This window comes from Dipodomys ordii, unplaced genomic scaffold, assembly GCF_000151885.1.
Source record: "Dipodomys ordii isolate 6190 unplaced genomic scaffold, Dord_2.0 Scaffold78, whole genome shotgun sequence".
NCBI classification, from domain to species: Eukaryota; Metazoa; Chordata; class Mammalia; order Rodentia; family Heteromyidae; genus Dipodomys; species Dipodomys ordii.
The window spans coordinates 364,055-374,201 of NW_012267294.1; the positions used below are offsets into that span (position 1 = coordinate 364,055).

General features: G+C 44.6%; 1 protein-coding gene across 6 annotated transcripts in view; it reads right to left on the reverse strand.

Annotated features, from left to right (window-relative positions):
- The window catches only part of LOC105991955 (adenosine receptor A3-like), a 150,143-nt gene that overhangs the window by 29,037 nt on the left and 110,959 nt on the right, over positions 1 to 10,147 (reverse strand). For 3 of the 6 annotated variants that reach the window (XM_013024751.1, XM_013024750.1, XM_013024748.1), the window contains exon 2: positions 1,872 to 2,736. In XM_013024751.1, coding sequence (XP_012880205.1) covers positions 2,130 to 2,651 — 522 coding nt within the window. In that variant the 5' untranslated portion in view covers positions 2,652 to 2,736 and the 3' untranslated portion in view covers positions 1,872 to 2,129. Of the gene's footprint in view, positions 1 to 1,871; positions 2,737 to 5,409; positions 5,491 to 5,747; positions 6,379 to 10,147 lie in introns of those variants that run through there. The other 3 variants (XM_013024742.1, XM_013024747.1, XM_013024752.1) reach the window with 3 other exon arrangements.

The window sequence follows — 10,147 nt, forward strand, 5'->3', positions numbered from 1 at the left end:
GTGAGCCACCAGTGCCTGGCTTAGGGGTGGATATTACCAAAGTATATTGTGTGTGTGTGTGTGTGTGTGTGTGTGTGTGTGTGTGTGTATGTGTGTGTAGGTATGTGTGTCTGTGTGTGTATTTCTATGCAAAAAAATATAGCATAATGAAACTCACTAAAAACTTATAAAGAGAGGTGTTAAGAAAGGGTACTAGAAACTGAATGCTTCTATTACTGAGAATTATTAATTATTGCTGAGATCTGAGAATTACGGTTTGAGGCCAGTCAAGGTAGACAAACTTGAAAGACTCTTCTCTCCATTAACCAGTAAAAAGCTGAAAGTGGAGGTGTGGCTCAAGTATTAGAGTGCCAGCTTTGAGGGGAAAAAGCTGAGCAAGAGCAAGAGGCCCTGAGTTCAAGCCCCAGAATTAGCATCAAAAACAAAAATAAAAAGAGTAATATACTTGGAGTGAACCTGATCACAGTACATTATATGTATGTATATAAGCACCACAATGAAACCTCTTGTACAATTAATGTATGCTAATTTAAAATGTAAAGAATAAAATAGTAGCTAATACAAAAATCTCAAGGTCACATGCAAGTTTGAACCCTTTTGTGTGTTCATTGTCCAGGAGGGGTGTGTGTATGTGTGTGTGTGTGTGTGTGAGAGAGAGAGAGAGTTCAGATTTTGAAGTCAGAAGCCCCTCCTTCTTGCCTAAGAATAAGTGGCCAAAACTTTGGAGAGCCTCATAATGCAGAGTGAAACCTAAATCCACTACTTGCTGGTCATGTGAGCTATAGACAAGTTACTTAACTTCTCTATGCAAAACGGAGACAAAAAATAAGTATAGGCTGGGTGCTGGTGGCTTAAGTTACTTAACTTCTCTATGCAAAACGGAGACAAAAAATAAGTATAGGCTGGGTGCTGGTGGCTTATGTTTGTAATCCTCCCTACGCAAGAGGCTGAGATCTGAGGATCACATCCAACACCAGACTGCATAGGAAAGTCTGTGAGACATTTCTTTCTGATTAACCAGCAAAAAGCTGGATATGGGATATAGCTTAACGTGTCAAACACTCCCCATGTTGTCAGGACCAAAGGGAACAGAATTTGCAAAAGGCTCCGTGAAAAGGAAGCGTCCAACAAATAATAACTATCTGATCTCTTTTTGCTTTACACCCACTATTCCTCTCAGAATGAATACCCTTCTCCCCAAAAGTGATTAGGACTGGTTCTCTACCAACAAATGAATGGTTCATAGAGCAAACAAATGTTTTCTCATCATGAGCCCAGGAGTGAGGAGCAGGGGGTTCTGGGATACTATCTGGCATGCTATCTGGCTCTGGGTAGCAAACAGGCCAAATCTCAAGAGCGTCCAGCTGGGTTTTCAAGGCCCAAATGACTAGCAAAGAGCTACTCAACAGTTTGCTATCATCTGTTATTTAATCAAAACACAGGTGACTTGAGTAGCGTCAGGGCCCCCCCCCCTTAAACCATTCCCACCATCTCCCAGGACTCTTCCAAGAGTGAATTCTCTGCTGAAATCAATTCACCATCGCATACACTTCTAAGCCCAACTTGAGCCATGTCAACAATAACAAAAACAAAAACCCTTTAAGATTCCATGGCTTCTCCTTCTGTTTTGGGAAGAAGGAACACAATCAACCCTGAGTCAGGCTTTTAGAAAATTCAATTAGAGAAGAGCAAGAGACCAAGGCCAGGCACTGGTGATTCATGCTGATAATCCTAACTACTCAGGAGGTTGAAATCTGAGGATTGTGGCTAGAAGCCAGCCCAGGCAAGAAAGTCCATGAGAATCTTACCTCCAATTAATGACCCAAAAATCTAGAAGTGGAACTATAAACAGTAGAACACTAGCCTTGAACAACAACAACAGTAACAACAACAACAACAAAAAAGCTCAGGGACAGTGCCCAGTCCCTGACTTCAAACTCCTGGACAGGCACATGAATAACAAAACAAATTTGATAAAAGGAAAGAGTGGTAGTGAAGGTTTAATTGTAAGCAACTTGCCAAATGCTCCCCATCCAGGCAATAGGAATCAAGGTCTGATAAGGCCCACAGTGTTTATTGACAATGAATCTGAAGATTAAGGAGACAGAAAAGTCATCGATCATAGGTGACTACTCAGAAATCTGCTCAATGCTTAAATCTATGCAATCAGAGGGTCGGCAGCTTCTACAGGCTTTAAGGATTAAAACGTAGGTCTCCCTGAACTTCTTGATTTTGCAAGCGTAGACAATAGGATTCATCATGGAGTTGGTGTGAGATAGCAGGATGCCCAGGAATATCACAAACTCTGGTACTTCAACTTCAAAATAGAGAACACAGTTGATGATAGACATAGGTAACCAGCACAAAGCAAACAAGAAGAGAACCAGAAACAGGGATTTGGCTGTCTTGAACTCTCGCCCGTAAAATGAACCTGGCTCTTTGAAACCAGACAGGTTCTGACTGAGTTTGTTCCGAATGATATAGAAGATGTCCAGATAGATGGCGCACATGACCAACAGGGGAATGAAGATCCAGGTGAAGAAGCTGAAGAATACCATATAGTCCATGCTCATGACGGAGGGGAAAGTGCATTTAATGGTGGTGACATTTTGGAGGTCACTTGAGGTCCTTTTCACATGCCAACCAAACATAGGGGTCAGTCCTACCAGGAAAGATATCAGCCAACAAAGGCCCAGGGCAAGCCATATTCTTCTTTGAGTTGTGACCCTTCTGTATCTGTTTGAATACAAAAGAGCCAAGTGAGTTCACAGCAGGAAATACTACGTCCAGGAGCTGATGCTGGTGGGAAAAAAAAAAAAAGAGTCGAAGAACCAGTGTAATCCTAGCTCACGCCTGTAATCCTAGCTACTCAGGAGGCTGAGATCTGAGGATCACAGTTCAAAGCCAGCCACCAGAAAACCGGAAATGATGCTGTACCTCAAGTGGTAGAGTGCTTGCCTTGAGCTGAAGAGCTGAGGGATAGTGCTCAAGCCCAGAGTTCAAGCCCCATGACTGACAAAAAAAAAAAAAAAGAGTAGAAGAAAATAACAGAGCATACTCTCCAAATTTCTGCTAAGAAAGGAGAGCATCAAGAGTCTACAGTGATTGTGTCTGAATGCTGCTAGATATTAAGATGAACAGATAAAGATGAGAGAAAAATCCAGAAACTTCTCTGGGAGACACAGAATGGATCCTGAATGTGTGACCAAGAGTTAGCTGCATGGGGCTAGGAAGGTGGCTCAGTGGGAGAGTGCTTGTCTAGCATGCATGAAGCCCTGGGTTCAACTCAACACCACATAAACAGAAAAGGCCAGAAGTGGCGCTCTCAAGTGGTAGAGTGCTAGCCTTGAGCACAGAGAGGCTCAGGGACAGTGCCTAGGCCCTGAGTTCAAGCCCCAGGGCTGGCAAAAAAAAAAAAAGAGTTAGATACATGTTCTCTACTGGGACTCCATTTCCAGTTCAAGAATTCCTCAGTTCCTAAATTAAAGCATTAAACTAACTCTCCTAGGATCATTTACATGGGGAGACACACATTCCTAAAGCACGATAGCCTGTTCTACTCTGCTTTCTCTGCCCCTGGTGTGAGTCTCAGGAATTACACCCCTTCGCCCTTACCTCACCTGTACCTGAGCCTGCCCTTTTTGTCCAATGGGCATCGATACTTGGCACCTGAGATAATAAATCATTGAGGTTGGAAGAGCCCTTAAATGACTCTCCCAGTGAAAGCCACCATTTCCCCTTGAAGAAGACCCTTCTTGTCAGCAGCCAACACAAATGGCAAAAGTAGGGAAATAATTGGAAAGTACTATATTACTCAGAAAATTTTATTTCACTAAAGATATTCTATTGATAATCAGCTGGAGATATTTTAATGATGATCTCCATATTACTGATGACAATGAAAAACAATAATGTAAATACTCAGGGGCCAGTGGCTCATGCCTGTAATCCTAGCTACTCAGGAGGCAGATATATGCTGATTATGGTTCAAAGCCAGTCCAGAAAGGAAAGTCTGTGAGACTTTTTTTTTTTTTGATTGTGGGGCTTGAACTCTGGGCCTGGGCGCTGTCCCTCAGCTCTTCAGCTCAAGGCGAGCACTCTACCACTTGAGCCACAGCACCACTTCTGGATTTTTCTGCTTATGTGGTGCTGAGGAATCAAACCCAGGGTCTCATGCATGCAAGGCAAGCGCTCTACCACTGAGCCACCTTCCCAGCCCCAAACTCTTATCTCCAATTAACCACCAAAAAAATCTGGAAATGGAGCTGTGGCTCAAGTGATAGAGTACTAGCCTTGAACAAAAAAGCTTAGGAGCAGTGCCCAGGACTAGCACGCGTGCATGTGCGCACACACGTTGCAAATATTAACAATTATAGCAACTAATTTTTATATTGCAGGAATTTTTCTAAGAACATTGCATGTGTTAACTCATTGAATCTTGTGAGGAAGGTATAACTATTATGGCCAAGCAGACCAGGTAAATAACACATACAAGCTACAAGTGGTGAAGCTACCATTAAAAGAAAGGATATAAAAGGAAGCTTCTCAGGCCAGGGGCCAGTGGCTACTCAGGAGCTACTGGCTCCTGAGCTACTCAGGAGGCTGAGATCCTGAGGATCGAGTTTCAAAGCCAGCCCGGGCAGGAAAGTCCATGAGAACCTTATCTCCAATAAACCACTCAGAAAACTGGAAATGGTGGTGTGGCTCTAGTGGTAGAGCACTAGCCTTGAGCTGAAGAGCGCAAGGACAGCACCCAAGCCCAGAGTTCAAGGCCCACGACTGACAAAAAGAAGAAAAAAAAGAAAAGATAAAAAAACCTTCTCAAACACTGACACAGATGAGAAAATGGAAGCAAAAAAGGTTAAATAGCTTGCTTAGGGTCATATGACAAGGACGTGAACCCAGACTTTATTGAAAGCTTCTTTTTAGCTCCTTCACTATGCTCTTTACCCAAGTGCCACTTAGGACACTAAGAGATCTGAGTTTCCTCATCATAAAAAAAAAATAAAAAGAAACACTGAGAATTCTTATTCTTTCCAGGTGCAGGTGGCTCACATCTGTAACCCTAGCTACTCAGATATCTGATGAACATTCTCAGCCCTGTCAGAAAAGTGACAAACAGGCCTGGACAGAAAAGTCCATGAGACTCTGATCAAATTAACCAGCAAAAAGTTAGAAGTAAAGATGTGGCTCAAGTGGTAGAATGTCAGCCTTGAGCAAAAAAAGCCAAGAAAGAGCTCAAGGCTGAATTTAAGCCCCAATACCAGAACAACAATTTTTTAAAAAAGAAAAGAAAAGCAAGAACCTCTTCCTCAACATTGGGGCAAGCACAGACCATGGAAGCAAGATTAAAATACTAATAATCTACATTTGCAAAGCAACACTATCATGTTTACCTCTTACTCTTACCTTCCTGCTCCTGAAATATGATCTCTTATCTAGTAGATTTCTATCATTTTTACCCTCTTTAGAACTACGCTCTTGAAGAACTATGCGCTTGAAGAACCCTGCTCCATGGTCAGTTGGAGAAGGGATCAGAGCACTTTTCTGGTTCTCATTTCATTCCTGAGTCTCAGCTCATCATTGCTAAATTGCTCTCAGACTGTGGGGGAAAAGGCATTGAGTTCCCTCTTTGGACTTCAAGGGTCAATTCCGAGTCATTTCTCTCCTGGAATCTGAACTTTGTTAACCCCTTTCCCTGGCACCTCTATCACTGCCCCCACCCTAGCCCTCTTCAGGTAAGTTACCTGATGGTGAGCTTGACCCGCAAGTAGCGGTCAATGGCAATGGCCAGCAAGGACATGATAGAGGCATGGGTGAAGCTCAGCAGCACGGAGGTCATGAGCAGACAGCTGTAGAAGAACATTTCAATTCCCAGGCTGACCACAATGGCCACAGGTATGACCAGCAGTCCGACTGCAATGTCAGCCAGGGCGAGAGACACAATGAAATAGAAGGTGGTGGTCTGTAGACTGGGGTTCAGCTTGACCACCCAAATGACCAGCACGTTACCCACGGTGGCAAAGAAGCCGATGAAGATCTCCATGGTAATGTAGATCATTCTCAGCCACAAAGGAGCAATGCTACTGGCTACCATACTGTCCCAGAGGAGAGTCCCAGGTGACAGGTGAAGCCAGTAGGATTCGTTGGAGCCAGTGGACCTAGCTCTTGGCAGACATCTTCTCAGAGCAGTGGCAGAAATTCACAGCTGGTTCTCTCTGCCTTGTCTTCGCCGGTGATTTCTTAGAGACCCTTCTCCTTAGAGAGGGGTCCAGCCCAGGGTGATCACCTGCAGCCCTTGTGGGCCACACATTCTGGGCATGTAGGCTGAATCTGAAAATGTTGCTTCTCTTAGTTCCCCCAGACAGATGCAATCAAGGCCTCTGCCTCCCCCTGTCCCCAGAAGGCTTTTCGAGCTCCATCGAGATAAGTCTCCCTCTTTGGGGTGTTTCAGGAAGTGAGATAGGCCAAGAGGAAGAGAGAGCCAGGGACGCTCAGCCAAAAGATGGACAGAATAGAAAAAAGGATGGCCTGAGATGTCCAGCAGAAAGTTCACGATAGCATTAGGTGTCAGCAGCTGAGAGTGTAGGTTTGGGTGGAAGAGGAGCTAGAAACCTGGCTACGTGATATCCTTGTTTTCTGCTTGCCAAACACAGATTCCATGATAAGGAGAAATAGAGGAAGAAGAATTAAGAGTTTGGTAGCAGCCGCCTAGCCTTAGCTGGAACTCAACTCCTACTTAGAGCAGAACAGCACTGAGGATTCCGCTGCAGAAGGAGACACTGTGGAGCCCAGCTAAAACCCAGCCTTTACATCAAAGATCCTTTGGCAGACCACGGGTGCCTCACATCTGTAATCCTAGCTACCCGAAAGGCTGAGATCTGAGGAGCAAGATTCAAAACCAGCCTGGACAGGAAAGTCCATGAGATTCTGATCTCCAATAAACTGCTCAGAAAAAGCCATAAGTGGTGCTGTGGCTCAAGTGGTAGAGCTCTAGACTTGAGCAAAAGAAGCTCAGGGACAGTGCCCTGCGTTCAAGCCCCAAGGACTGGCATGTGCACACACACACACACACACACACACACACACACACACACACACAAGGTTCATTTTAAGACAAGCAAATATTCCCTGCTCAAGGTTTTACAGGCATTCACATACAGTGAGACCAATGCAGGACACTATCTTAGGAAAGGAAGAGAAAGGCACAATGCCTATGTGCATCTGATCATACAAAATAATATTTATGAACATGAGCTCCAGGAAATAAAAACAAGAGTTTTCTTTTTGCTGTTTTTGTTTTCTTTCCTTATTGTCTAGTTCATTTGTCTGCGCATCTTTTGGGAGTGTAAGGGGGGGGAAGCACAGAAATGGAGGGCTGAAGGGTAAACAAATGCAGCAATAGTACTCATTGGACACTGTGTTGAAAATGAACTGTCTAATTTGTGGGTGGGATATGAGGGAAAAACAGAGGGAGAATGAGGGAAGGGGTAAGATTGTCCTAAAGGAAATGTATTCTTTGCTGACTTACATAATTGTAACCTTTCCGTTCTTAGCATTTTCGAATAAAAGTAAGGGGCTGGGGAGGTGGCTCAGTGGTAGAGTGCTTGCCTTGCATGCATGGGGTCCTCAGCACCACATAAACAAAAAAAAGCCGAAGTTGTGCTGTGGCTCTAGTGGTAGAGTGCTAGCCTTGAGCTGAAGAGCTGAGGGACAGTGCCCAGACCCAGAGTTCAGGCCCCACGACTGACAAAATAATAATAATAATAATAATAAAGATGCAGCACCACTTGTACACATCTCATCTGTTTTGTTTAGCTTCCATCACCAACTTCCCACAACCCCAGTAGTTCCACATACTCTCCTACTAGCAAGTGGCCATGTCAGACCTCTTTGAGGAACAGCTGGAAAATAGTATAAACAGACAGGAAGGAAAGATCATTTGTACACTATCTGCCATGCTCCCTCCCCAGATCCGAGCCTCCATCCTACTCCGATGGTCAGCAGCTTCTGAGATTCACCAACACTTGAACGCAATCATACTGGGTTCAGATGCTTCTTGGTGGCACCCACAGTGGTAACCTAAATCAGGCATGTTAGAAAGTCATCCAGGAGAACCACTAAGACCTGTGCCCACAAAGGCGACAAAAGGGCTTAACTGCTTTACCTTAAGCACAAATCTATGTATGATCCAAACCCAAATCTGGCAGTAACAACTGCTGTGATTCCACTTCTGGCTTTCTGCTGGTTAACTGGAGATAAGAGTCTCAGGGATTTTCCTGTCCCTGCTGGATCGGAACTGAGATCCCTCAGATCTCAGCGTCTTAAGTAGCTAAGATTACAGGCATGAGGCACTGGTGTCCAGCAAGCCAACACTTTTTAATGGGGTAGTGAAAAATGCTTGAACATCTGGCTCTGCTGTACCCCAAGTTGGTCGAGTCCAAGGAATCTCATGCTCATTGGCCCTACACCTGTCATGAGTCCCTGAGCAAGTACCTCAGAGAGTAAGGGGCACTCCTCCTTGATTGCATTCCCTTTGTTCCAGCATTTTCCGATGGTAGCTATGCTGGCATCCCTGTACTGAAGAATATGGAAACTTTGCCAGCCTCGATGTAGCCTTTCTTGAAAAAACTGCTCTCTTTATCTTTCCTACAGAGGAGGAAATTACTGAGAGTACTTTTTTTGGCCAGTACTGGGTTTGAGCTCAGGGAATGGTGCTGCCCTTAATCTTTTTGAGCTTGAAGGGAGTGGTCTGCCACTTGAGTCATAGCTCTGGTTCCAGCTTTTTTAACTTTGGGGGTTATGTGGGGTTAAGGATCTCACAGACTTTCCTGTCTGAGTTGGCTTTGAACAGCACTTCTCAGATCTCAGCCTCCTGAGTAGCTAGGCTGTGAGAGTAATTTCTACCACACTGCAAAAAAAAAAAAGCCTTTTTTATCAAAACACAATTTGAATCTTGCTTAATTACTATTAGAAATTCCTCACACAGGTGAGGTTCATACCTATACTCCTAGCTACTCAAAAGGTTGAGATCTGAGACTCTTATCTCCAATTAACTACCAAAAAGCCAGAAGTATAGCCTGGGAATGTGGCCTAGTAGTAGAGTGTTTGCTTGCATGCATGAAGCCCTGGGTTTGATTCCTCAGTACCACAAAAACAGAAAAAGCTGGAAGTGGCGCTGTGGCTCAAGTGGTAGAGTGCTAGACTTGAACAAAAGCAGCTCAGGGATAGTGCTCAGGCCCTGAGTTCAAGCAAAAAAGCCAGAAGTGAAACTGTGGTTCACATAGTAGAGAGCCACCCTTGAGCAGGAAAAGCTAAAGGAACTACTCCCAGACCCCGAATTCAAACCCCAGCACTAGCACCAAAAGAAAAAGGGGGGGTAATTCCATTTTTCCCCTAGACACCCAGTACCACCAAATAGTGAAAGAAAGACCTCTCTGGATAGAGATAAATCAAGCTGCTAGGAGGTGATAATGATTGCAGGTAAAGGGCACTTTGTGGAAGAGTTTGACATCCACATACCTTCTTAACAGTCCAACCTAGGGAGCCACATATAGATCAAGTGGCATGGTGTCAGGGAAAAGAACAGGCTTTTCTCTCTGTTTAAGGAAAGGCAAGGGGAAACTCCTATATGGAGAAAGAAAAAAACGGTAGCCTGTGAGTAGCTTTGGTCCAAAAGCTGACGGTAGGAAGGCTGGGAACAATGGGTCCCACCTACCAGAAGTAGCTTTGCATCCTTAGGTATATGTGCATTCAGTTTCCTTTTCCTGCCATTCTCCTGTACAACTTGGGTGGGTTGCCACTCTTTTATCTTAGCTAAATTAAAGACACCAAAGAGCTGGGAAAGTGGCTTAGTGGTAGAGCGCTTGCCTTACATGCATGAGACCCTGGGCTCCATTCCTCAGCACAACATAAGCAGAAAAAGCCAGAAGTGGCGCTGTGGCTCAAGTGATAAAGCGCTAGTCTTGAGCTGATGAGCTGAGGGACAGTGCCCAGGCCCAGAGTTCAGGCCCTACAACCAACCAAACACAACAACAACAAAACAATTTATTTTCCGGGCGCCGGTGGCTCACACCTATAATCCTAGCTACTCAGGAGGCTGAGATCTGAGGATGATGGTTCAAAGCCAGCCCAGGAAGGAAAGTCA